This window comes from Leguminivora glycinivorella, chromosome 3, assembly GCF_023078275.1.
Source record: "Leguminivora glycinivorella isolate SPB_JAAS2020 chromosome 3, LegGlyc_1.1, whole genome shotgun sequence".
Lineage (NCBI taxonomy): Eukaryota > Metazoa > Arthropoda > Insecta > Lepidoptera > Tortricidae > Leguminivora > Leguminivora glycinivorella.
This window is the reverse complement of record NC_062973.1, coordinates 14207738-14232621: the sequence shown is the minus strand read 5'-3', so window position 1 is coordinate 14232621 and position 24884 is coordinate 14207738. Positions and strand designations below refer to the sequence as shown.

Genomic DNA, 24884 nt, shown 5'->3' with positions numbered 1-24884 from the left:
TACGCTACAAGGCCACAACAAAAGGGCTTAATTCCCAAAAAATGTTCGCATCAAAAGTGCTTAATTCTCGAAAACTAATTCTTAAAAAGTAATTAAATATTTATTTAGGTACACATGTTACGTTTGATGTAATCATAGCATTAACGTCAACTTACAATAATACAATTTTGCAAATTAAATATTAATTTCAAAATCAATACCGTGGAATTATGTTTTTCTCGATTTCCCAAAAAAAGTTCAAAGTGGAAATAAGCCTTTTTGAAAAGACACTCCTCAAATACATTATTCACATTGATATAGGTACCTACAGAGAGCGTCAAATAGTAGCAGTACTGACTTCATATTTGTTGCTGACTGTATATATACGATATCAAGAGAATTTTCACATTTTATTTGCATTCACTTCCTATTTACAAAACATCAGAAAAAATATGTTCTCGCCATTTTCCTCTATGGATTTATTAAATAAAAACCTGGATGTATTTTTTACTTGAGTTCAATATTAATAAAAGGTACTTATGTCTATGATATTTTGGTTTTTATGTGAACTAGGTGAAGTACCTAAAATGTCTAGGCATATTCAAAACGGCAGCAATGAACAGAAAAAAGGAAAAAGAAAAATAATCACAGTTTTTTTTTTTTTTGCGTTCCCAATATTTCGTAACGGTTGATCGTAAGTTTTGGAGGAGGAAAATGGCGAGAACGAAAATTGTCCTTATCACATTTTTTAAAGAGGGCTCGGCTTGTACTTCCTTTTAAAATTGAAGCATAGCATGCACACGTGTTTTCTATCTCCAGTGTTTATTTTTATTTTGTTGCACAAACAATTTGTATATGAGTCAGAACAGTTTCAATTTCTAGGTCAAAATAAACAACTTTTAATAGGAAAGGGGATGATCGAATCTCTATTGTGTACAGATGTAGTCGTCATTTTCTTCCCATAAGAATATGAACATTATTGAAAATATTTTACATGGTATAGGAAATATAGGTATCTACATAAAACTGTATCAAAACATTTCCAATGATACGCAATTATGGGAAGAAATCAAATTATTTTAACAAATATTTTGATTTGTGTTTTTTAAGTAGTCACACTACTATATATAAATTAAAAATCGAAATAAGATGTCATATATGAAAGAAAAAATTACGAGCACCACCATTTCATCATCATCATTTCATTGAGCATTTTTTCTTTAATATATGACAGCTTATTTCGATATTTATTCCAATGATATTAATAACCTGTGAGGAAAATGGACTTGATTGATATGAAAAGTCGATAATGCATGTGACTTCTTTCGTCTTAACTCAAAGTCAGTCTAGGTGAAATAATTGGAACGGACCGAGAGAGCGCGCGCCGGCGGCGCCGGCGGTCGCGGGGTCCTCGGACACACTTTCAGCTCCAAAGAGTTGCACTTGCACTTCGTGTTGATGCCGAGAACGCTCCGGGACCGACACCGGCAACCGACCACGCGGCGCGCCGACGAGCAGTTCAGACCCACCATTTCTGAAGGCAAAGAATAGAATAGAATATTTTTTATTCGAAAGCACACAGATAATAAACAGGAGCAAAGGAAATTTTAATTAAGTCAAAAACACAACTTAAATAACCCGACTTTTATTAAGTAACTAGGTACATATTTAAAGTAGCTAATTGGAATGGATAATGTCCCAATTGTAAATTGTTTATTTATCTTATCCCCCAAGAAATGTAGGTCATACTGAACTGAGATATTCCACGAGAATGTCCTTTACGAAATGCAATTATTCTCGGGAACACTAAGAAAGCAATTTTATGTCTGACTGTATGTCATGACTTGGCTAACAAGTTGGCATTATATTCTCGTAGAATGCACAAACTACGTTACTTTAGAAGAACAACCATAAGTTGTCATAATAAAATTATACGAATTCTGTAAAACTTGAGAGTAATATACAACTGCTAGATTTTGTCACGCTGTCATCACATGGCGACCCCGCGTGTCTAGCGCATGTTGTGTCACGCTCAGTTAAAAAAGGAAACAAGGTAATATTTTATTGATAACAATATACTAATCTTATGTGACCTTCATCAATAATTGATGTCCGCTTGATTTAATTAAGTGGCCTTAGGTAACCTAGTACATAATATTTTAATCCAATTAACAAAGCAATTAATGCGATTATGATGTTGTTTGGAAGTACTAAGCCGTGGATGGGTAAGCCCTAAATTCTACTTATTAATTTTTGATAGGTACAATTCCTATTTTAATACTATTGATCTTTTGGTGCTTTTTTTTCATACTTGGTGTGATATGAAATAATTTATTTTAAATACAGTCTATGGTCTATCTCTTTAGCTATTAAGTAGTTAATTCCTGACAAAAAATATGTGATCACTGTAAAGAGGGCAGTTACTCTCATCTCTCAAGTAGGCTTTAAATTAATGTAAACGTGTTTTTACATTTTAATCATTTTTGACCAGAGCATTTGAAACCTTTTTCAGTTAACTCAAAAATCCTAAAACAAACCTTCATCGAAAAACAGAACAAACTTGTAGAAATTTCTAAATATGTCTAATTTCTAAAAATTTGCGCGGAAAATAAATAAAAATATATTTTTGCTCGGATTTATCAAGTATTTTATCCAGAGCTTTTTCAAATTTCAAAATGAGTTCGAACAAAAGTGATATGGATGTGTAATTGTGTATTTAAAGTGTAGATACACCTCCTGTACTGCGAGCGGAGGCAGAAGTAGACGTGAGTAACTTACTGCCCCCAAAATCCAAAGTAAGTTTTCAAGGTCAGGTTTTTAGCCTATTTCATTGCAAGTTTGAGAAAAGCTCTATACATTCCTCGCCGTGAAATGGGCTTACAGGCTTCGTATCACTATCCGGATATACCTACTCAACCTGTAAAAGCTCTTCTTTCCGTATGACGTAATGTACTATTTGTTAATTCAATTTTCCGGTGTAATGTTTTCGTTTTCAAATTACTCATATAGCTAAATATTCCATCTCTCTGTATGGTTCTTACTAAGGCAAGGTGATTAGCAAACGACTTTTAAATGGCTATTAACATAGCAGCTTGCTTGTATTTTCCGAGTACCAAAATAATACCGTATGAGTAGTAATTAAGTATGTTTTGATTCATTAATTTGAAGAAGTAAGAAAATGAGCTAAATATAATATGTTCCTGTGTTTTGTTTACATTATCTTCGATACTTAAACAAATAAACAATGGTGCTTGGCACCGATTTTACTGGCTATTGTTATCTTGACAATCCATCTTATTTATAACGGATGATGAATTTTATATTGTTTTCCATCCCCTCGTGCGGCAAAATCGCTCTAGATAAATACAAATCATTTATTCGTACGTGTACTGCATAACACTACAAACATATTTAAAAAATATAATAAATCAGCATACTTAATCTACCCATAAAGTCAGCGCTGATCTTCCGGCGAGACTATTTGTAGTACACGGACGCATTTCACATCACACAAGAAGAAGCGGCGATGCATCAAGTCATAAAGTAGGAAAAAATTATAAACTATCGATACACTAGTACAAACTAAGTATTATAAACTGTAATTGTGATAACAACATTTTATTTTCGTAGAATATTTTATTCGTTTAAAACCTGTCATATTAGACCCCACACTGGCTGGGAGCACCATTAAACCTCGGCCACACATGCGCGTTTTGAGAGCGTAGGCGGAGCGTTAGCGGAGCGCAATGATAGCGGTGCGCTGGACGGACGATGGCGTTGCATCCTGCGTACGCCGGCGGGAACTAACGAGCGCGGATTGCGCGGGGATTCCGCTCCGCTATCAAAACGCTTTATGTGTGGCGAAGGCTTTAACACAGTAAAAGTAGATCGTGTCCTTTACGATGACGCGCAGCCAAATATAACCTCTAATTCTATGACAATAATAAGCACGCGTCCTGGGGCCCATTTCTCAAAACTGAAAGTTACAAGTTACAAGCGGAACTCTCTTTCCAACTTGTCGTATTAGACATTGATTACCACTTGTAAATTGTAACTTTTAGCTTCGAGAAATGGGCCCCTGGGGCGTATTAGACATTGATTACCACTTGTAAATTGTAACTTTTAGCTTCGAGAAATGGGCCGGAAATGAATGACGCAGTTATATTGCGGAGACAGAATTATAAAGGATTTGCCGAAATGGAGCGACAAATGTGACAAAATAAATAATTAAAAAATTAAAAACACGACTGCGGTTTTAAAGCGAACTGAAAAGATGAAAATAATCTTTAGATATGCTGGTCAGTTAACTTGATTAATATAAATTAGAATAATGAGTGTTTAGTCAGGTACATAAATAGCTAAAGCAAAAGTTAATGCTCATGGAGGATATCGTGACCGTACCTAGATATTTTATTTCGATTGCAGTCGGGGGACAATGGACAAAAACCTGACAAGAAGGTCCCCCGACTGCAATCGAAATAAAATATCTAGGTACGGTCGACATCCTCCATGAGCATTAACTTTTGCTTTAGCTATTTATGTACCTGACTAAACACTCATTATTCTAATTTATATTAATCAAGTTAACTGACCAGCATATCTAAAGATTATTTTCATCTTTTCAGTTCGCTTTAAAACCGCAGTCGTGTTTTTAATTTTTTAATTATTTATTTTATTTCTTACATTTTAGTGACTACACAAACGAACCATAATTATTTTATTTAGGTCATGGTGTTGGCCACTGTTGGCTCTTGATATTGCATGAAAGGTGTAGGTAACTTTATTTAACGGCATTCGCTTTTAGACGCTTGTACTTTTGTTCTGTGCTTTAAGCACTGACAACATACCTATTGCATAGCCATAACTCGGCTACGGAGGACAGAGAGAATGGCACACCGTAACAACAACACTCTTTCTCTGCATCCGCACACAAACAGATCCTTCACTTGCCCGCAAAACTACAAAATACGCTTTATTTAACTAATACTAATGAGTTACCACATAAAACTCAGCAGAATAGTAGTGACGCAGCCCTGGCCGGCGACCGCGTACATGGCTTCACTCGACTCTAACTATGAGGGCCTTCAACCACGTGCGTCGGGCTTCGCCCGACTCTATGTATGAGGGCGGCTTGGGCCTCCGGCCTTCAACCGAGTGCGTCGGGCTTCGTCCGACTCTACGTATGAGCCTTGGACGCCCGGCCTTCAACCGAGTGCGTCGGGCTTCGTCCGACTCTACGTATGAGCCTTGGGCGCCCGGCCTTCAACCGAGTGCGTCAGGCTTCGTCCGACTCTACGTATGAGCCTTGGGCGCCCGTCCTTCAACCGAATGCGTCTGGCTTCGTCCGACTCTATATATGAGGGCGCCTTGGGCGCCCGGCCTTCAACCGAGTGCGTCGGGCTTCGCCCGACTCTATATATGAGGGCTCCTTGGGCGCCCGGCCTTCAACCGCGTGCGTCGGGCTTCGCCCGACTCTATATACTTATGAGGGCGCCTTGGGCGCCCGGCCTTCAACCGCGTGCGTCGGGCTTCGCCTAACTCTATGTATGAGGGTGCCTTCGGCGTCCGGCCATGGACCGCTTGCCTCAGGCGTCGCCTGATTCTAAGTATGAGGGCGCCGTCGGCGCCCGGTCTTGGACCGCGTGCGTCGGGCTTCGCACGACCACACCTCGGACGCTGGCGATCAAATACTTATATAAATAAAAGAGGCGCGTTCCTAGCACACAGTCTAAACTCGTGTAGGTGAACGCGTACTATGCTTGTATGAGTGAAATATGACAGGTCGACTGTTCGCGTTTTTGACGGGCGGTAACTGTGAGGTAGCCGAGAGGGGTGGGCGGCGCTTTCAGCGGGGAGCGGGAGTGGCCATACTGTACGATAGTACTCTTTATCACGCATCTTTATGTGGCACGACTCTATGTATGAGGGCGCCTTCCGGCCTTCGGCCGCATGAAATTGGTCAATATGCTATCTCAGGCTCGGAATAAATGGCTTTGAATAGGTATAGAACTCTCAGATATTTAGAAACTTTTTAGAAAAGTTAAAGGTAGGTAGTAACTTCTTGAATCCATACAACAAATTATACGCGAGTCCCAGAAAACTACCAGTACCTAATGCCAAATGATCTACAACTACAGATGAATATTATACTATGCGTAATGAGATTCTTCTAATTGTTATTCGGCCAGAGAAGCGGTCGGCGCACCGCTGTTGGTCTACCGAAAACGATTGTATTTTTTCTCGGAAAATCAGTCGGGCACCTGCTTTGATCTGTAAGTCGACGCAGATTTCTTTTGGTATCTTTATGATCGTATTGCCTAATAAACAGACGTAGATGTACCTATCTAGATTAAGTTTTAACGTTTTCAACCCTATTCGCGCGATTCATAGTCTATTAACTATTAGGTCCCCGAATAACACCTATTGTTATTCCGGATTCAATTATCCTCTATCTAAAGTCTTCATTTTAATGTCTCATTCAATAATATTTGTTTTTATTATTAGATTTGTTTAAGTTACATATTTTGAAAACTCTTAATCTCTCAAAACAAGACATAAACGCATATAATGTGTATATATTATTAATCGCCTTTAAAAGCTCTTCATTTTGATACCCCACTCGATAGATTTGCAAAAATGTTTTTCTAAAGTTTGCGCATTATGACGTAATACGCCCGCCATGTTGAATTTTAAGTGACGTCACATATCCTATGTTCATTGGGGTGACATAAGGATTCCAATGATACATCATTCATTTAAACCGGTTAAGGCATTCAGAAGTTATGGTGGAACAAAGAAACTCACATACATACATACTTACATACTTACAAACATGAACGCTGAAAACAATACACTCTTTTTTGGGGGCAGTCGTGTAAAAAATAGCCGAAGACGGGTAAAGTGAATGAAGGAGATTCCCTATCCTCATGTAAGCCCCGGGCTTAATTCGTCACGCCAAAACTGACGTTTCGTGTTTATTCTCAGTTGAATCGCCTTATGTCGCAAGTTGTCGAAGAGGTACAATCATCTGTCAAAATTAGAGATTTGCGATCCACTGACGGGTGAGGTAAAAATCTAATAGTTATTTGTTATACAAGGGGGCAAAGTTGTATTTTAACGCCGAGTGTGTAATTGAAAAACGAGCAAGTGAAATGATTCTATAGTTGAACAACGAGCGAAGCGAGTGGTTCGAGAATAGAAACCTGAACTTGCGAGTTTTTTAACACACGAGAAGTAAAATACATTTGCCCCCGAGTGTAACACAAAACTTTTCCCCTCACTATATAGCGAGGAAACTACAACGCAAAAAATGCGTTTATCATGCTTCCAGTAGTTCCACAGTGCACAGGTGGTAAATCATCTTTATTACTAGATTGAACTACTTTTATCAATTTTAAAGCAGTTAATTTGACTTTATTCAAGGTCAAATTACTTTATCCACTAGTGGATAAAATGCGTTTTTACCCGCTGGTATTAAAGGACAAAACACGTGTTTCCGAGCTAGTGAGGGGAAAAATATTATAAACCGTACCTAAATTTTCATCAGTAATAAAACAAAATATATATATTGGGTAGTAATAAAACAAGAGAGGCCTATGCTCAGCAGTGGGAGTGGGCGATAAAGGGCTGACATGGTGATGATGATGCGATGATAGAGCGAATGAAAACTTGATAGCATCAACATGCGATCATATCCGCGATTGCAAAACTTAATCTAACACGGAATTAATATATGCACATAAAAATGTGCCATTTTTAAATTGATGTAACATTGATCGTTAATATGAGTCTGATAAAGCTGTAGGGGCTTTCTTAAACTTTACATAACTATTAAATCTCGTTTAAATTTGAAATCAGCAGTCTATATTCAATTTATTTTGTATCAGGGCATTTTCCCGAGAACAATCACCAAAAAAATTTTGCTAAGGTAGGTTTTTATGTTTTTCCTACTTAGAATCACGAGCCCTTTTGATCTAGAACAAAAAACAAAAGCCAAAAAAATGGTCCCAAAATGTATTATTTTGCATACTTTCCACTTTGTAACCGCTGTACAAAATGTTTGGAAAATGGTAACGAAGTGGAAAATTTAAACTTGGTGTTTGTTAATTAAAACATTGTTATATATTTATAATGTATTATATTTTTATATGACGTTGTACAATAAAGAAGAAGAGAAAAGTGACAACAGTTTTTACAGCATGTCATATTTGAAAGTCGAAATATTAAACTACTTAAAAGAAAAGGTTTTAATACCGAACATTCTCGGCCCTTTCAATAGGAAATTATCTTAAATAACTTATTTAATTAATAGGTAACAAAATAATTTTAGCTATTGGCCTAATGAATACTCCTTTCTGGGTTCTTACTTGAACAGATCTCACTAAATTATCAGACGTATTTTTGTTGATTGATATTATTGTACCCAGCGGCCAACAAGCAGGCGGAGTTGCTTCGTCTTTCAATAAAACTATTTGACCAATTTGTAAATTGGCTCTTCTCTGCAGCCACTTGCTTCTTGGTTGCAGCTCACTCAAATAATTGTTATAAAACTGTACCCAAAACTTTTGTTTTATTTGAGTAATTTTTTGAAACATATTTAATCTATTTTCGGCTTTATCGACAATACTAGGCTCAGGTATATCTGAAATTGGAGACCCAATCAAAAAGTGAGCCGGTGTTAGGCAAACAATATTATCATTATCAGGGATATCAAAAACAGAACATAAGGGCCTTGAGTTTAACACACCCTCTATCTGAACGAGAACTGTGTAAAAGAACTCATATGTCAATCTGACATTACCTAAATATCGTTTCAGTAAACTTTTTACAGACTTTATTCCAGCCTCGTATATTCCACCCATGTGGCTGGCGAGAGGAATTGTGAATTTCCACTCAATAGAATTGACATTACAATAGTCTATTACTTGACTGTATGAAGTGTCATTTTTAAATAATTGATACAATTCATGAAGCTCGTTATTTGCTCCTTTAAAATTTGTAGCGTTATCCGAGTACAAATGCGTACAGTAACCTCTTCGACTAATAAATCGTTTTAAGGCGCAAATAAAGGCTTGTGAGGACAATTCTGTAACTAACTCTAGGTGTATTGCCTTAGTTGACAGACATATAAACAAACATATATATCCTTTTGTATACTTACTATTTCGAAGCATAGAATTTCGAATATATACTGCTCCGCTAAAATCAACGCCAACATGTAAGAAAGCTCGTGTTAAAGTGACTCTAGGAGCGGGTAAGCTAGCCATCTGCTGCTCACAGGCTTCAGCGTTGTATCGAACACAGCGAACGCAGCTATATATGACCTTTCTGACTTCCATACGACCGTTAATTGGCCAATATTTTAGCCTAAGCCCGAAAAGTGTACCTTGTATGCCTATATGCAACAAACGTGGTGAAACTGTTCAATTAGTAGAGTTGTCACGTGTTCTTTCCCTGGTAATACTATTGGGTGTGCTTGACTGTAAGGTATGTTAGAATTTTGTATACGACCACCCGTACGAATAATGTCATCGTCATCAAGGAAAGGGTTGAGCTTACGTAGAGGGCTTGACTTGTATATAAGCTTCGAACATCAGTGTGTGTATTCTCACTAGAAGTACTATGCGAGTTTGTATTATTTGTGGACTGTATAATGTGTAACTTCAATGTATGTAACTCGTGGTACTCCTTAGAGAAATGAATCGTTTGAATTATGAAGTTGTGTGCACTTTTCAGTTCCTGTGTTGTAAGAAAAGACACAATTTTAGTCAAGTTACGCAAGTTATTAATAAATCTAAACATATAAGCTAATACTCTTGTCAGTTTATTAAAGCTCGAATGTTTCTGAAAATATGTATAGAAATCATCCTGTATATTTTGTTGATTTACTGTATGAGCGGTGCGTGGCTCGATCACTTCAATCTTACTTTCATGGTCAGAGATTACAGGCGATGACGTCATTGGCCATGTGTTAGGATCTCGAAGCAGCCAATCTGGACCGTTCCACCACAGTGAGGTGCTCTGTAAGTTCTGTGGGTAAACTCCTCGTGTAAGTAAATCAGCAGCGTTCTCTTTTGTATTGACGTAATTCCACATCTCACACTTGGTCAATTCTATAATCTCCATGAGTCTGTGAGACACAAATGTGTGAAGTTTCTTGTATGGTGACTTGAATAATACAATATCATGTATACTAAATTTGTCTTTGAAAGCTCTTCTCACCTTGTGTACTAAGCGTGCAAGTAATAAGCATCCAGACAATTCCAGTCGAGGCAACGATTGGACATGAGTAGCTGGACTGACTCTTGTTTTCGCCATAACCAGACTGCAGGTGGGTTGTTTGTTCGGATATGTAGCTCTGAAGTATGTAACAGCACCGAATGCCTTCGCAGATGCATCACTGAATCCTAATAAGGTTATGCGTGTTGGTATATCTGTAAAATAATATCGAGGGACTTTTATGTTTTGTAGCTCAGGTAGATTTTCTTGAAATCCTAACCAAGTTTTTTGTAGGTCTTCTGGAATGACCATGTCCCAATCAATCTTGGCCTTCCAAATGTCTTGCATGAGTATCTTCGCTATGATGACCGTTGGCGCTAGTATGCCAATAGGATCGTATATTTTTGCTATTGCAGACAGTATATTCCGTTTAGTAAGCTTGAACTGTTGTAGCTCTGGAATAGCTGTAGTAAGCGTGTCGCTCTGTGGTAACCACTTCACTCCCAACGTCTTGACAGCTCCGCTAGGGGTAAAATCATAAGTGTCATCATTAGTAGGAACAGTACTTGAGAGTATTTGATGCTCATTCGTAGTCCACTTGTGAAGCACGAAGTTTCCCTTTTGTAAAACTTCTATGAGTTGATTACAAACCTGTTGTGCTTGGTCAAGAGTGTCAGCTCCAGATAGTAAGTCATCCATGTAACATTCAGACTCGATGATATCGGTGGCTTCTGGATATTCTGCTTTGTGTTGTCCAGCTAACATGCGCAAAGTCCTGCAGGCTAGATAAGGCGCGCATTTTGTACCGTATGTTACAGTCTTTAACTGAATGCACTTCAAAGGCTCTGACTTCGAATCTCGCCATAAGATTCGCTGTAGCGGTCTTTGCTCTTCTTTAACCAAAATAGTCCTAAACATTTTGACTATGTCGCAAGTGAACGCATATTTGTACATTCTAAATCGCAGTATTATGTCGAGTACGTCGTTGTATATGTTCGGCCCATCTAACATTATGTCATTTAGACTCAACCCCGATGACGTCTTGCTACTTGCATTGAAAACAGTTCTCAATTTAGTAGAGCGACTTTCTGGCCTTAAAATACCTAAATGTGGCAAGAAACATTGCGGCTCTTGTGTGTTTTGAAAGTTATCAATATACTCAGCGTGACCCAACTCGATGTATTCATCAATGAACGCCTTGTATAATGTGTAGAGTGTATGATCTTTTTGAAACTTTGTCTCAAGACTTAATAGGCAGCGATAGGCTTTATGAAATGAATTACCTAACTCTTTAACCTTTTCGTTTTGTATGGGCATTTCTACTACAAAATGACCAGTATCAGCTTGCACTGTTGTGTCAAGAAACAACTGTTCACAATATTTTTGTTCTGGTGTAAACACGACCTTAGGACTTACCTCTTCCTGTTGCCAAAACCTAACTAATAAGTCATCAGTTGTAGGCGCGTCAACAATATGTAAAGCTATATGAGAGCTATGTGACTTATGTGTGCCCGATATACATTCTTTGAGGGGACCTCCAACGACCCACCCTAAAACGGTTTCGATCAGTAAAGGTTTGTTTGGTCCTAGGCTAATTTTATTATTTAGCAATAGCGAATAGAAATATTCCATTCCTATAAGAAGGTCTATTTCGCCAGGTTCATAAAATGTAGGGTCCGCAAGCAATTTGTTAATCTTGGCGGGAATGTTCCATGTACTTGTGTTTATATGAACATGTGGTAATGGAAGGGTTATTTTCTCCATGACAATAAACTCAAGACTCGTTGTAAAGTCAGAATGTCTCGAAGCTATGTTAGCTTTCATACATAATTGCGTTTGCTTACCTGTCACGCCAACGCCGTATATATGGTGGTTATCGTGATGTAGCTTACTGTTCATGCGATTGAGAAGCCCGTGAGCAATCATATGGACTTCGCTTCCATTATCCAACAAAACTCGCGCAGGATGCCATTTTCCTGTGTCATCTTGTATATTTATTATAGCTGTAGACAAAATAATTCGTTTACTCAAATTTGCTATATGCATTGTGGTAGGCGTCACAAAATTCTGTTGACTTTGTGTATGTGTAACGTCATTGACAGTTGTCGGTTTCGTTAAGGTATGTTGTGTGTTATGTGTCAACTGTTGCTGTGATATGGGTTGCCGCGGCAGCTGTTGCTGGGGCAGCTGTTGCTGTGTCTGCTGTTGCAGGGATTGCTGTTGCATCGAAATTGTAGCTGTGTTTTGCTGCTGTTGAGCTATAGGTTCTGTAGCGATAGCAATGTTCGCGCGTTTAGGGGGAGGGTTAGCAAGATGTATTAAACTATGATGCTTACCGTGGCATGTAGAACACGACTTTTTTGAGCATTTATGTTTGGCAGAGTAAGGCTGTAAGCAATTGTAACACAAAAACTTGGATTTTATGTAGTTTATGCGTTTGTCAACTGGCATTTCCAAAAATTGTATACATTTGGCAATAGTATGTTGCCCTTGGCAAAGAGTACATATGTCATTGCAATCATCAGATGTCGATACGTGAACGAGCTTGGGTATTGATTTGGATTGAGGAAATTTGTCAGACTTGTCATTCATAAGCTCGAATGCTGTTGCACGCAGCTTAAGAAAATCTAAAAGCTCCTTTATTGTAGGAATTGAAGTCTCTTTCCTAGTCAACTCCCATGCCGCTCTCAGAGAATTATCTAATTTCTGAGTTATTATATACACTAAAAGTACATCCCATTGCTCTACTGGCAGGTTCAAAGCACTTAGAGAATCTAAGCTCTGTTGCAATACATTTAAGAACTCTTTTATATTAGATCTATTAAGTATAGGAAAACTCATAAAGCTCTTTAAGTGAAAGTTTACAATTATGGTCTGATTTTCGTACCTGTTTTCTAATATACTCATAGCTTTGTTGTAGTTTCCGTCGAGGATAAGAAGGGAGTTAATCAAACCCGCAGCTTCGCCCTTTAAGCAGCTGTTCAGATACTGCATGCGCTGCAGCTCCGGCACGTTTCCCCCGTCCATGGCGCACTGAAACAAGTTTTTAAACGCCGGCCACTCGCGTATATCACCGCTGTACGTCGGAAGCTCTAGTTTCGGAAGTTTGTAAGGTTGGCTTTTTGCCTTAACATCATCTTCTTTTTTCTCCAACAATTTGTTAATGAGCGCTTTCGTCCGATAATACCTAGACTCCATGGTTGATCGCTCTTCGTCGAATTTTCTTTCATCTTGTTCTATAAGCTCAATAGATTGTTGTACTTCATCGAACTTCTCCATCTGTGTGGTTAGATCCTCACATCGCAACCTTATCTCCTCTGTGTTTAAATTACCTTTGTCGGCAGAATCTAAGGCATTGACATAGTTCACTATCCTTGTTATTTTACCTTTAATTATACTCCGTTTAGATTTTAGAGTCTTATATTCTTCCGTGTCCGTCATTATGTGTGTAACTGTTGTTACGTAGGGATACTCACGAAATATATTTTATTGGCACTGTTGGCTCATTAAGGACCAAAAATGTTTAGTAATTAAAACATTGTTATATATTTATAATGTATTATATTTTTATATGACGTTGTACAATAAAGAAGAAGAGAAAAGTGACAACAGTTTTTACAGCATGTCATATTTGAATATATTATGCTGTATATTTAATTATTTGTATATCACATGTATCATTGTCCGTGTAACTACAAAACAAGTCTTCTTGAGATAACTGTGGACCAAAAAACAAAGGAAAGAAAATCACCTGACATGGGCACGCCCTCGCAGACACTTGATCGATGGCAGGACCGGGCCTCCGTATGCTTGAGACACAGCAAGCCGCCAAGAACCTGCCAAAAATAAATACTATGTTATTGCTTCATAATAGGCTAGTTTCCTATGTTGAAAATAAAATATTTTATGCAGTGCACGAAATAAAGCACCACATAATTAGAAGAAAAATATGGACAGCAGTTATGTTTAAACAAATGATTTCCATTTAACTGACTAGGCCAGCAGACCGCAGACCTATTTATATATCCGCTTTGTGAATTAAGAATAATACTGATATAATTTTCCTCGTCTTTCAGTTTCTTATATTACATTTGTTATTTGTATTTTGGTAATAGAAAAAATATCTCATACGAGAAAGAATATTCTAAAGTAGGTAAGTGTCGTTGTAACGTTCTCGGTAATCAACCTGATAATAGTGCCATGGCTTTCAACCGGTATCAAAAATAACGGTTATCTCGGTAGTGTTCATAAATCTATACTAATATTATAAATGGGAAAGTATGTGTGTTTGTTTGTTTGTCCGTCTTTCACGGCAAAACGGGGCGACGAATTGACGTGATTTTTTTTAAGTGGAGATAGTTGAAGGGATGGAGAGTGACATAGGCAACTTTTTGTCTCTTTCTAACGCGAGCGAAGCCGCGGGCAAAAGCTAGTTACATTTATAAATGACGTTACTTATATGTACATTGGTAAAATACTGTTATATAAGGTATTACCAAATTAGTCACAGATATTTTAAGGGACGTTAATTAACATCAAAACAATTAGCTTCCTCTAGAAATAAAAAAAAACTTTTCATATGATTGTTTTGTTTTCATTTAACGTACAAAAAACATTTTTAATACTTTTAGTTTAGTTAGGTATTTATTTTTAGATTAAGGTTTAGTTTATGATTAGTACTATTGCTTTTATTTATAATTATGTATCCAATAAAAAAACATTTTGTAATTTTCATCTAAAAATAATCACCGTTTACATTTAACCTGACAAGACGTTTAACTATCAGTCATGTTACTCATGTCAACAATTCAGCGGAAATACTGGCAAGTTACAGTTAAGAGATACTAAAACCTGTTCAATGAGTTTCATTAAATGATCACACTAACAGGGTGTTTTAACGAAGCAAAATTTCCTAGTTTTCTCAAAAAAAAAAACTTATGATGTTTCATACATGAATATACCTACTCAAGGAATGGAGTACTATTAGCCGTAAAAATATCCGTTACTAATTTGGTAACACTTTATATATCAAATCAATACGTTTTGTTATTTAACGCTGAGATTCTGTTATTGAACAGTATTTTTCAAAATTGAAAGGTCATGAAATTAAGTATTTGCTAATATTTTACGAATATGATATGAAAAGGATAGGTAAAACAATTTGTGAAGAAAGAGCTAGACTTATTATTTAATATCAGAATAAAAGAACGTTACGAATAAACGTGAAAGGTTAAGTTTTATGAAAATTCGAGAAGAAATAGGACCCATGAGATATTAATAGAGTAAAATCGATTTTTTAATAAAATTAAAAATACTAAAGCTGTACATAATATATTGCCAAAGTGAACATGAACAACTTTTGTTTAAAAGAATATGTGAAACTATTCACGGTGTAACATGAGCAAACCAAAAGATAAACTACGCACTTCTGAGGGCAAAGTAAAGATAAAATGTTATATGATGTCACGCAAATTTCGCCAAAAATTTTTTTTTGTGTACTTTTTTTTAGTTTTTTTGGATGTATTTTCACATTAAAAGTAAATGGTATTCGTAAAAGTTGGCACTTAAATCTCTATTTTGCCCATGTTACATGTCATTCCTCATGTTACACCGTGTATATTAAAAAAACCGGCCAAGAGCGTGACGGGCCACGCTCAGTGCAGGGTTCCGTAGTTTCCCATATTTTTTTCAAGTTGAAAATAATTTTCCTAGAAATTGTTTATAAAGATCTACTTTTGTGATTTTTTTCATATTTTTTAAACTTATGGTTCAAAAGTTAGAGGGGACATATTTTTTTAACTTTAGGAGCGATTATTTTCGAAAATATGAGCATTATCAAAAAATGGTTTTAGTAAACCCCTATTCATTTTTAAATACCTATCCAACAATATATCACACGTTAGGGTTGAAATTAAAAAAAAAATCACTCCCCACTTTACGTGTATTAGGGGGGTACCCAAATAAAACATTTTTTTCCACTTTTTATTTTTGCACTTTGTCGGCGTGATTGATATACATACATATTGGTACCAAATTTCAGCTTTCTAGTGCTAACGGATACTGAGATTATCCGCGGACGGACGGACGGACGGACAGACAGACATGGCGAAACTATAAGGGTTCCTAGTTGACTACGGAACCCTAAAAAGGTTACGTATAGCGATAAGTGTCTGTTAGCTACACAAATAGTTACCTAATGACAAATGCCTAGGTGCCACTGATCAGTTGGCAAATAAGTGTTTGGAAGGCAAGTGTCTGGGAAAACATTATTTAGCTCAAAGTGTTTGTCTTGGCCTTGACGTTACCGCCCATCAAATTCGATTAACCACTCGAATGAGTACGATAACTGGACGGATTGGGTCACCATCCCATTACATAGGCAAGATCTTCATGATAAATAAAATAAATAAATATTGGGGACACCTTACGCAGATCAACTTAGCCCCAAACTAAGCAAAGCTTGTACTATGGGTGCTAAGCGACGATATACATACTTAAATAAGTAGATAAATCAGTAGTGACCCTGCCTGCTACGCCGCGGCGCCGCGGTCCCGCCGGTCCCGGGTTCGAATCCCGGTAAGGGCATTTATTTGTGTGATGAGCACAGATATTTGTTCCTGAGTCATGGATGTTTTCTATGTATATAAGTATTTATATATTATACAAGGTGCTCGCGAGGAACCAATATAACTTGAACCACGCGTTTCTGAGGCCAAAAGAAAGAAAAAATGTTATATGAATTTTAAAATTTTTCGCAAAAAAAATATTTTTTTTTTTTACTTTTTAGGACGTATTTTCACATAAAAAATATTTTTTATCCATAAAGTTGGCAATTAAAATGAGTTCCTTCATTTATTTTTCTAAAAACCAAATTATTTGGAAGTTTTTCTTGTCACATTTTGACATCTATCAATAACTACTGTGAGACTATGCTCCACAATTGCGCATCAGCGCCGTTATGAAACCTTTTCTGCTGAGTAACAATACGGAAATGTTTTTTTAAAATTGGCAATAACTCTGAAACTAGACGAAATCTAGAAAAGTTTATATGACATTTTAGTCTTAAAATGTGACCAAGAATATGCCGTTAAAGTTATATGGGTTCCTCGCGAGCACCTTGTATATTATATATATCGTTGTCTGAGTACCCACAACACAAGCCTTCTTGAGCTTACCGTGGGCCTCAGTCAATCTGTGTAAGAATGTCCTATAATATATATTTATTATTTATTTATTTATATTTATTAAATACATACTTACTCATACATAGAAAACATCCATGACTCAGGAACAAATATCCGTGCTCATCACACAAATAAATGCCCTTTCCGGGATTCGAACCCAGGACCGCGGCTCAGCAGGCAGGGTCACTACCGACTGAGCCAGACCGGTTGTCAAATACCGGTACTAAAACATAAACTCACGCATGTATTTCCAAAATGAGTAGAGAGGACACATGAAACTGGTAAAGTTATTAATAAATAATAGTAATAATTAAGAAGTAACGCTGTCCTTTTCGCACAATGTTATTTAACATTTATAACAGTCAGTGTGGGTCTGTGGGAGCACCATAAGGGGTTGAAAGGAAAATAAATTTTATATATCCGTGCATGTCGTGAAGAATTTGGAAAATCAGTCGTAAGGATCGAACAAAACTGAATTATATAATATTTACATAATTATTAAGTACATTATAAGTTAAAATTTCAATAAATCATATATATATATATACCCTTGCGCCATACACTTGCTAGACTCTCAGGCTACTTGACCCTTTTTTAAAGTCTTTCTTATATGATTAAGCACTGGCCAATCAATCGAAATAAAATATTACCATATTTTATTATGACCTAAAAACAGCAAAAAAATTTTTTGAAGTATACTTTTACGTAATCAGGCGAAAACAGTCATGTTAATCTATAGATTATCTATGCATCAGGTCATTCTATTCGAAAACAACATTTTCTGACTTTTGAGTATGAGGCATAAAGTTAATTATGTCAGAGATTGTTTTGACATGGAGTAAGTTCGAATTCGATGACGTCACTACATCGCTGACAGCGTTTTCGGTGGCCAAAATAAAATAAAAATTACACACATTTTTAATCCAAAATACGTATTTTCTATGACTACGTAGTCATGATACTCTTTTAATGCCCAAAATCTATAAAATATTGTTTTTTCTATGTCAAATACTACAGAAGACAATTGATCATGTATTGTGCCAAATTCGATATGAGTCTAGTAGCCTATTTAACCCATACCCCACATTCATTTTCATAGGTACCTAAAGAAAATAATAAAGAACAAGCTAAAATAGTACATTACGATACAAGTGCGTAAAAAAGGAAGTTCGAAACGAGTGGCGATAAATTAAAACTCGACCGAAGGGAGTGTTTTAAATCGACACGAGTTACGAATTTCCTTTTCGCACGTGTATCGTACGACGTTTTTCAGTACAGATGAGCCTCCGAAGTTTCGACCTGGCATATAATGAACCACTTCTCGCACTAGTGCGTAAAAAAACACCATCTGTACTGAAAAGAATATTACCGGGAATACACCCTCTCCAGTTTAACAACGTAAAGTTCTGTTATTAATGGGCGCGGGGCAGCGACCGTGTAGGTAACCCATTCATTTCATTACAATGCCTACATACCTAAGTCCTTATTTATATGCTCTGCCTTTTGTATGTTAGTAATGTTAGTATATAATAGGGGAGACAACTAAAAAAAACTAATTAGTACGTCAGTTAAATTATCAAAGAATTTTAGACACGTATTTTTTTTTCTCGTAAACAAAAAATTACGACGGTACAGTGCGTTGAAGTTTCGCGTGACGTCACGTCTAGGTAAAACTTTTACATAATACACACAACGCGCTGCTAACAGAAAAATATTGGGTTGGTAAGAAAGTAATGAGCGATCGATTGAATTCCACATAAAATTTTTGAGAGAGTTCTAGAATCTTCTACGGTCGAAAGTATATAAAGGGCGAGTCGCACAGTTTCTCATCAGTCATTCACTAGCTGTCGCCGAGCTAATATAAGGAAGAAAATGGACGAATCAAAAGTGCATGTAAGGCATTGCTTACTATATGAATTTCAGTCTGGCCATTCAGCCGCCGAAGCAGTGCGTAATATATGTCAGCGTGTTGCTCCTGAAGTTGTGTCTGAGGCCACGGCGAAACGATGGTTCCAGCGGTTTCGTAGTGGCGACTTTTCATTATCAGATCAACCTAAGTCTGGTCAACCGGTGAAGATTGATGTAGCCAAATTAAAAACCTTAATTGAAGGAGATCCGAGGCTAACGAGTCGTACTCTTGCTACCGAGTAAGGCTGCTCTCATGTCACCATAGAAACACATTTACACGAGTTGGGATAAAACTACAAATACAGTGTTTGGATACCGCACGAACTTGATAGAGATCAACTAAACCGCCGTGCCGATATCTGCATACAACTTCTGTCTTTTCGCCGCACATTTAACTGGTTGGACCATCTTATCACTGGAGATGAAAAATGGGTCTTATATATAAATCACACACGCAAACGTCAGTGGCTAGCTCCAAACGAAAAAGGAATAGAGGCACCAAAAACAGAGCCTCACCCGAAAAAAGATATGCTGTCCGTTTGGTGGGATATTCATGGTATTATTCACTGGGAACTCCTACCAAGTGGAATGACTGTTACCGCATCAGTATACTGTAATCAGCTTGAAATTTTAAACCAAAAAATCTGTCAGAATCGTCCACAGCATGCTAAAGTTTTTTCTTACACGACAATGCTCGCCCACACATTGCAAAAGTGACTCGGCTAAAGCTATTGGAGCTAGGTTGGAAAGTGATACCTCATCCACCGTACTCTCCAGACTTGGCACCTACGGATTACGCATTGTTCAGATCGCTAAGCAATGCCTTGAATGAAAAAAAGTTCGATGATCAAGCCCATCTACGACAGTACATAGCTGAGTTTTTTTAATCTAAACCTAAGAACTTCTTCGCCGATGCTATTCATTCTTTACCAGAACGATGGAGACAAGTAGTAGATAACGAAGGCCGTTATATTTTTGGCAAATGATTAAAATAATAAATTAAATAAAAATTACAATATTGGTTATGATTCGCTCATTACTTTCTTACCAACCCAATAGGTTAGGTTAGGTTAGAACTGTAACCGTTAAACATATGTACTGCTATCAGAAAAGTAGGTTAGGTTAGGTTAGAACTGTGATCCCTTCAAAAAAGAATAAAATTAATTTATTAAATGTTTTATACTGTTTGCTAGTAATATTATACTAGTCGTATATCAATAGATAGTTATACCATATAACGGTTATTATAAATATGTGTTATACGAAATATTGATTATACAAAATAAAAGTAGATATTTTGTGGTTATACCAAATGTTAATTATATCAAATAAGTGATTATATCCTTTAAATATCCCGTGGAGCGACCTCCCGCCAAAATTCAAAATGGCCGTAAGTGCCCAGCGAATTTGAGCAGCAAACTTGAGGTTACCTTTTGATACTCGTACTTCATTTGAATTTGTGCTTATGTTTTATATCGTAACCTAGCAACGTACCACGTTTCGAAATATATTTCTCCTGAATTTTTTACCTTATAATCGACCAATCTTCATTATTACCCTATTTTAATACATTTACATGGAAGAATAAATAGCACATCAAAACCTCCGTTCAGGGACCGAAGCCCGAGCACCCAAGAAGACTTGAGAAAATAACTAGTGATTACATTGACATATGGCTGTCAAGAAGGATAATATTTACAAACAAACTAAAATCATCTAATTATATTCGTGTACTCCACTAGTATATCCTTCTTCAGTTCCGCGAAGACCGTGAAGTGATAACCAAGTGTATTTAAAACACGTTTCATCTTCAGCCTACACTGGAGGCCCGGCAGGCCAGGCTCCAAGGAAGCCCTCAGCCAATGAACGTGTAAAGTTATCATATCGCCATATTCTTCCCGTGGTCAGAAAAGGAACGCCGTATTACCATATTTTTATATACTTACCTAGCATATACTTCTATATCCATGTAAATTTTAGCACATACTTTTATATCCATGTAAGTTTTAGTTTGCCTCAACTTTGTTTATCTGCGGGTTTATGTTCATTGTTTCGTGCTGTGTTTTCATAATACTAATTTTAGTTTTTAAGATCTCTATGTCAAACCTTCCAAACGCAAATAATGCCGTCCCTACGTCTAAAGTACAATGCCCACTTTGTCCTCAAGTCAGCTTTTTCAAAGGTCAACGTGGTCTCAACATCCACATCAATAAGGCCCACGGTAACCCAACCCCCAGGGACACACCGCCTGTTATTTCTTATTAAAACAATCAATTCCAATCATTAAAAGAATCCCACGAGGCGCACGAATCGCAGTTGCTCAGAAACTCGCAGATGATTTAAGAGCTACGGTGAATCAAAATTCTATTGAAAGCTGGGAAAACCTGCTTGCCTTCCCGTATAGAGTTCTCGACTCGAGTATACGACGACGGTACCCTCGGAGGTACCGCCGACGAGGTATTTGAAGATCTACGAACTCTCATTGAAAAATTTTCTGAAATTGGGCTTTCTTTAAATTTTTCAAAGTGCGAAATATATTTTTCTGACCGCGGCATAAATAAAGATTCAGTTCTGTCAAAATTTTCTACCTTAGCTCCTGGCATTAAAGTTTTGGACGATAATTCACCTTACCTCCTAGGTTCGCCAATACTAGACGACGCTTTCCCCGTTGGTTATAAAACCAACTTCAAAATTTCAAAAATTGTTCTGACCGTTTACTCCAAATCAATCCACATATGGCCTACACAATAATAAAATTCTGTTTTTTTGTGCCAAAATTCACTTACGTACTGCGTTGCAGTCATTTTTGGAAATTTCCCAGCCTTTTGGACAAACAAAATCAAAATCAAAAATCAAAAATGTTTATTCTGTAAATAGGCTTATGCTAGCACTTTTACATGTCAACTTAAAATTATATATATGTACATCTTATTCTAATTTAACATAAATGCATCCTTATCTTCTACGAATTCCTTGACAGTATAGTAAGCCTTTTGCAGGAGCTGTCGTTTTACGAATGATTTGAATTTATTTATTGACAATTCAGATACATTAGGTGGTAACTTATTATAAAATCGCACGCTGTTCCCCATAAATGAATTATTCACTTTTTGTAAACGGAATCGCGGGATCGCCAATTTATTTTTATTTCTGGTGTTAAAATGGTGTACATCACTATTCAATTTATACATGTCAATATTTTTTTTTACATAAATAATATTATCGTAAATATATTGGGAAGCAACAGTGAGGATGTTGATCTCCTTAAATTTATCTCTGAGGGACACACGTGACCCCAAATTATAAATATTGCGAATGGCACGTTTCTGTAAAATAAAAATAGAATTAATATCAGCGGCTTTTCCCCACAATAAAATGCCGTAAGACATGACGCTATGGAAATATGCAAAATACACCAGCCGTGCCGTCTGTACATTTGCAAGTTGACGGATTTTTTTAACTGCGTATGCTGCTGAACTCAGTCGACTTGCCAATGTAGAGATGTGCGAACCCCACTGTAGTTTTAGATCTAAAGTTATGCCTAGAAAAACGGCTTTGTTTTCAAAGTCTAATGTCTCGTTCTTTAAAACAACTTGTACGTCATTCGTATGCTGGACATTAGGCAACGAGAATCTAACACATTTGGTTTTTTTAGCATTGAGAAGTAAATTATTAGTAGTAAACCACTGAATTAAAGAGGACAATACATTATTTATTTCATTAGAATCACATTCATTCCTTTTTACTTTAAATACAATTGATGTATCATCAGCAAAGAGAACTAACTTATGTTTTTCATTAACTATATAAGGCAAATCATTAATGTAAACGAGAAATAAGAAAGGACCAAGAATAGATCCTTGGGGAACGCCCATTGAAGTAATAGACCCCGATGATTTAGCTCTGTTTATGTTCACCCTCTGAATTCTGTTTGTAAGATAAGACCAGATCAGATCAAGGGCCTTATAATTGACGCCGTAGTGGTGCAACTTGCGAATAAGAGTGTCATGATCAACGCAGTCGAAAGCCTTCGACAGATCACAGAACACGCCTATAGCATCTAGTTTTTGTTCCCATGCTTCAAATATGTATGTAATTAAGGTCGTGCCTGCATCTGTCGTTGACCTGCCCCGGGTAAATCCAAATTGTTCCCTATAGAGTAAATCATTAACATTAAAATGAGATAGAAGCTGATCAAGAATGATTCTTTCAAAGATTTTACTTATTGCCGGGAGAATAGATACGGGTCTGAAATTTGTAGGGTCCGTTTTTGATCCGGATTTAAATAATGGAACAACTCGACTATGCTTCATGAGATCGGGAAAAACACCTATATCGACACACGTATTGAAAATTATAGCCAAGTGAGGTGCAATAACATCCACTATAGATTGTAAAATTTTTACTGATATGCCCCAAATATCTTCAGCCTTTTTTAGATGTAAGGTTCTAAACGCTTTTATGACCGTTTGCGATGTGATGTGTTTGAAACTAAAAATTGTAGGGCATTCCGGCACATTTATTTTTAAAATACTTTCGGCTGCTGAAGAGGACGAGTTAAGCGATTTAGTCGTTTCAACGGGAATACTTGTAAAAAAACTTTCAAATTCATTTGCGACCTCTACATCTGATTCGACTAATTTATCACCTACTTTAAGAGTAAAATTGGTATCACGTGATTTCACTTTACCTGTCTCACTGCTAATAATTTTCCATACGGTTTTAATTTTGTCGTTTGAGTCTTTTATTTTACGTGCGAAAAAATTAGTTTTAGCTAAAATACATACTTTCTTGAACAACTTACTATACGATTTAACATATTCATTGAAATTCTGGTCACTATTCGACATCCTTAATGCATATAGTTCATACAACCTGTTTCTAGACTTGTAAATTCCAGGAGTAGCCCAGTCATCAAAACATGCCCTACTCCTGCGCTTAACTTTTTTAATTTTAAAACACAAATTAAATTCGGTTTCTATAAGGTGAAACAATCTAGTATAGTACAAAATAGGGTCCTGTATACAAGGTTCTAATGACTCCAGTTGAAACATTATCTTATCTTTGAAAATGGCTAACCTCTTTTCTGTGATCGGCCTGTAACTTATCTCTAAGGGTGTTTCATCTACTTTTCCACTGAAGCACGCTAGTTGACCAAAGTGATCAGAGCCCAAATTATTAAAAACCATCTTGTCAGTTGGGTCATTTGTGGAAAAGATATTATCTATGCAGGTTGCAGTTGTATCCGTGACCCTTGTGGGTTCACAAAATAAATTAACTAAGTCGTACGACTTAAATAATTGTAATAAACTCGATGTTGTGTTTGAATTTTCTAGTATATTTACATTAAAATCCCCACAAACCACAATACATTTATGACTGTGAAATACTTTATCTAGAACTTCTTCCATTACCGACTCGAAAACAGTGAAATCCGCAGACGGAGGCCTATATACACAAATTATTATTAAATGATCGAGCTCAACGCAGGACAACTCGATTGTGCTCTCAACTGACATACAAACTATATCTTTACGCTCCTTATATTTAAGGTTTTTATTTATAATTATCAGAGACCCCCCGCGAATCCGCTTA

The 24884-nt window shown here is 36.7% G+C and overlaps 1 protein-coding gene across 1 annotated transcript in view; it reads right to left on the bottom strand.

Moving 5' to 3' along the window:
- Positions 1-428: 428 nt before the first annotated feature.
- LOC125242559 (RYamide receptor-like) overlaps positions 429-24884 on the bottom strand; it is a 76590-nt gene continuing 52134 nt past the window's right edge. Inside the window, exons 6-7 of the mRNA XM_048151324.1 lie at positions 13949-14033; positions 429-1513 (exon numbers count right to left, since the gene is read on the bottom strand). Coding sequence (XP_048007281.1) covers positions 1326-1513; positions 13949-14033 — 273 coding nt within the window. The 3' untranslated portion in view covers positions 429-1325. The remainder of the gene's footprint in view (positions 1514-13948; positions 14034-24884) is intronic.